Source organism: Centruroides vittatus, unplaced genomic scaffold, assembly GCF_030686945.1.
Source record: "Centruroides vittatus isolate TY-2023 unplaced genomic scaffold, ASM3068694v2 scaffold_2906, whole genome shotgun sequence".
Classification (NCBI taxonomy): Eukaryota; Metazoa; Arthropoda; class Arachnida; order Scorpiones; family Buthidae; genus Centruroides; species Centruroides vittatus.
In genome coordinates this window covers 15,032-19,494 of record NW_027122695.1, presented here as the reverse complement: position 1 = coordinate 19,494, position 4,463 = coordinate 15,032, and the positions used below count along the sequence as shown (strand labels likewise).

At 36.9% G+C, this 4,463-nt stretch overlaps 1 protein-coding gene across 1 annotated transcript; it reads right to left on the bottom strand.

Moving 5' to 3' along the window:
* Nucleotides 1–3,579: 3,579 nt before the first annotated feature.
* On the bottom strand, nucleotides 3,580–4,116 carry LOC136987922 (uncharacterized). Its single transcript, XM_067285693.1, has one exon. It carries the CDS (start codon nucleotides 4,114–4,116, stop codon nucleotides 3,580–3,582), a length of 537 nt encoding a protein of 178 aa, XP_067141794.1.
* Between the last annotated feature and the right edge of the window lie 347 nt (nucleotides 4,117–4,463).

Genomic DNA, 4,463 nt, shown 5'->3' with positions numbered 1-4,463 from the left:
CCGAGACAGACGTAGAAACAGTAGCGGCAGGAGGCCCAGACTAACTTTATAAGATCTTCAAATTTAAAATGGGTGTCGCGTTACTTCGATTCAAAATTTTCCCCTAAACGAAATTTAATAGATAACCTGCACGAGTTTACTACTATCAAGAAAAGAATGATGTACAGGGGACAAACAACTACTAAAAATTAAGAACATTGTGACGAAAAGTTTGAGCCCAGCGTTGCGACGATATCACAATAAATTATAGCTCGTTATAATTAGTTTGGTTTATTTGGTTACAACAACGCGACACGTAAGAGATATGCCGAGGGGAAAGACTTTTTTGGAAAGCTGGGTGTTACTAACGTAAAGAAAACAACCCGGGAAACTCCAGCCCATTGGCCATGCCCGAATTCCGGACTAACTAACGACCAGAGTTCGATGGTTATATCTACTCGGCTACTGGAGTGCACTTATTAGAATTCAAAAATGCTGTTTACAATAAAAATATTGAAGTTGTTAGATGCGAAAATTAAATTTTTATAGATTTTTCACAGGATAACACTTTCAATTCCACGCAGTCAACAACATAATCAGGAAACCATGTCAAATAAGACAGATCCGTACATACAAAAGTTTTCTTTATTATAAACTGTATTTTAAAATATTTTCTTGCAATTTACACGTAGCGTAAAAAATTTAAAAAAATCGAATTGCTGATTTACATTAGATTCGAACATTCGATCCCAACATTCTGTTTGATCATTTACAGGTAGCGCCATCTATTGTTGGTACGTGTGAACCAGGAAATTGAATGGAGATAAAAATTAATTGATTTACAGAAATCTAATAGATATTTTTGGGTGGGATGTTCGATATTATCTAAGTTAGCGGTTTATAAACACAACTGCCGTGTTTCGTAACAATTGGTCTAACAGCCAAGACGTGTATAACGAACAAACATCTAAAGAAACATACAATATATATAATCAGTAAATTGACAAGTAATTAAACTGCAGATAGCAATGTAAAATAAAATGTGTTATTTTGTCTTAAGTTCTGAGAGTAATGGCGGTTAAATTGTTGTACTTCACAATGCAACAGTGTTAGCCACTGCAAGAAGTTTGCACCTCTTCCATACTTTTCTCTGTTCTATCACTTTCGTAATCCCAACGAACTAGCAATTGTACAACACATTTTTTACTGTACTTACTGGTTTCAGCCATTATTCATATTGGTTCATCTGAAACGAACAATAAATGGAATATACGTTTAATTTTAAACCTTATCCCGGTAATGAGACTTTGCGCCCATTCTGTTTATGTCAAACTGATAAGCAGCAATGCTCATTTCAAATGGGGTTTCACATGAAGTCTGATGCATACAGGCATGCTGCTGCCATTATCGAGGTAGTAATATCAAGCAATTTTCGATAGTTCATATCGAAATAACCTTCAAATAAGTATACCGAGCAATTAATTTTGTGGAAGAAAATTCAATAACTTTTTTTTAATTTTGCGTTAGCAGACTTAAGGTTATTAGTAAGCTTCAGTTCTCTTCATGCGCTTGCGATCCCACAAAATTTTTAGTTTATCGCGAGATATCCTGCGAACAAGGCGTGTTTGAATAAGTGCCGGGCCTCACAGACCCCACCAGGCGTTCTGCGTTGCAAAAGTGTAAATAATATTTTTTGTGTTTGTTTGGTTTTTAACACGTTCACGTTGTCCGTAGATAAACGTTTTAAGCAGCTACTGAACATCTGTGAAAAATGATCCAGATTTGATTGCATCGAACATGCGAAATTACTATGGGAAAAATGCCTGAATTCTCGATTTCAAGATTTTAACTGAAGAAGATTAATTTTTATGCCTTAACAGATAGTTATATTATGTGTCATTAAAATGAAGCCAAAATACTTAAATTATAATGAGATTACATCATGATTTCTAGAAAAACAAAGTTAATATTTTTGTTACAACAAAAAAAGTTAATGTTTTTTATTACGTAGTCGTGTGAATAAACATTTCCCGTAAATCAATGATTCTTTTATTCTAAATACGTCTTAATAAACCTATTATATATATATATATTAACTTCATATTGAAATTATCTTTACAAGCCATAAAATGTAGTGTTTTATTTTAGGGTCTCTGAGACCCCATCAGGCACTCGGCGGAAATTTCTTCACCAGGCACCCCAAAGGTTAATATACAATGCATTTTCTGAATTAATGGCGTAACTACTTTAAATCTGCCATATAGAAAAGTAAACTCTATTAATATACAATGCATTTTCTGAATTAATGGCGTAACTACTTTAAATCTGCCATATAGAAAAGTAAACTCTATTAATATACAATGCATTTTCTGAATTAATGGCGTAACTACTTTAAATCTGCCATATAGAAAAGTAAACTCTATTAATATACAATGCATTTTCTGAATTAATGGCGTAACTACTTTAAATCTGCCATATAGAAAAGTAAACTCTATTAATATACAATGCATTTTCTGAATTAATGGCGTAACTACTTTAAATCTGCCATATAGAAAAGTAAACTCTATTAATATACAATGCATTTTCTGAATTAATGGCGTAACTACTTTAAATCTGCCATATAGAAAAGTAAACTCTATTAATATACAATGCATTTTCTGAATTAATGGCGTAACTACTTTAAATCTGCCATATAGAAAAGTAAACTCTATTAATATACAATGCATTTTCTGAATTAATGGCGTAACTACTTTAAATCTGCCATATAGAAAAGTAAACTCTATTAATATACAATGCATTTTCTGAATTAATGGCGTAACTACTTTAAATCTGCCATATAGAAAAGTAAACTCTATTAATATACAATGCATTTTTCGAATTACTGGAGTAGCAATACTTTCATATGGAGGGTTCTATTCATGTCCCCATTCCCTAATCTCTTAATTATTTAACTACTTCTTAGTAGAAATAAGTCGAAACCGGTTACTTTGTACCTGAATATCTGTAGTCTTGGGAAAAGATTAGAAAGACAAATTTTTATGACAACAGATATATAAATCGTAAATTTAAGGAAAATAAACTCTAGAACTTTTTTTTTGTACAATTGTATGTCTCATTCATTAAATTTGGTTGTAAATGATGCTGCCAAAGTAACAGTTAATTTTTTAACACTGTACTAGAATTGTACACGTTTTTTCTCTATCCCCTTACAGATGTAACATACTATAATCGTAATATTACCGGTTTAACATTGAAATCCGTAAGTAATATAAGATGGGAGAGCAGAATTCTTCTTCTTCTTCTTCCTCAGCTTTTCCCACTCTATGTAGGGTCGCTGTTTCTGATGAGTCGCTTCCACTGCTCCCTGTCTTGGGCTGCCTCCACATTCAGATGCCTCCCTCTCAAGTCCTCCGCCACAAGATCCATCCACCGTCTCCGCGGTTGTCCCCGCCTCCTCCTCCCCCTCACTGACATCTGCATAACCCTTCTTCCCACATACTCTTCTTCTCTTCGTACCACATGACCAAACCACTTCAACCTTGCCTCCTGTATCTTTGCTTCTATGTTTGTAACTTTCACAGTCCCCCTCACACATTCATTTCAAATGTGATCCCTTCTCGTAACCCCACACATCCAGCGGAGCATCCTCATCTCCGCCACCTCCATCCTTTTGACATGGGTTTTCCTCAAGCTCACAGTCTCAATAGCATACAGCATAGCTGGTCTCACCACCACCCGATAAACTTTCCCTTTCAACCTAAGCGGCACCCTCTTATCACATAACACACCTGACATATCCCTCCAATTCCTCCAGCCAGCCTGAATCCTGCCTGTCACCTCCTTATCCACACCTCCATCCTCCGCCACAGTTGACCCCAGGTACTTAAAGGTATTGACTCTGCGAAATACGTCTCCCCTCAACTCCAGATCCCTCTCCCGGGCACCATCCACCTCCCCACTACACATATACACTGTTTTACTCTTACTCACCCTCAAGCCCCTCCCTTCCAACGTGCCCAACCACCTTTCCAATTTAACCCTCAGCTCCTCTTTAGTCTCGGCGCACAGAACGATATCATCTGCATACAACATGGTCCAAGGCACCTCTTCTCTGACCCCGTCCGTGATCACGGACATGGAAAATCTCACTTGCAGCCACTGTATGGGTGAACACACCTATAGAGGAGTGCCTCTAACCATGATTCGACCCCAAAATGGAGGCGACAATCTAGCCAACGTGGAGAGGTCTTCGGGGAGTTCATCGCCCACAACGAACTTCAAGTTTTGAACAACCCCCTCTCCCAACCTACTTACACTTCCTATCAGGGCGACACCTGGATAGATGTTGCTGCCTGCAGTATAAACTGTGTTACTGATTTTGACAACTGGAGGGTCCTTGGTGACTGCAGCTTAAGTGATCACTCATACATTTCCTTCAATCTCCTTAACAATAACCGCACTGCCAATACTCCCTCTTACCCGAA

What these genes read in the sequence shown, in the direction of transcription:
- LOC136987922 (XM_067285693.1), bottom strand. Translation starts at nt 4,116, where the DNA reads ATGTCCGTGATCACGGACGGGGTCAGAGAAGAGGTGCCTTGGACCATG.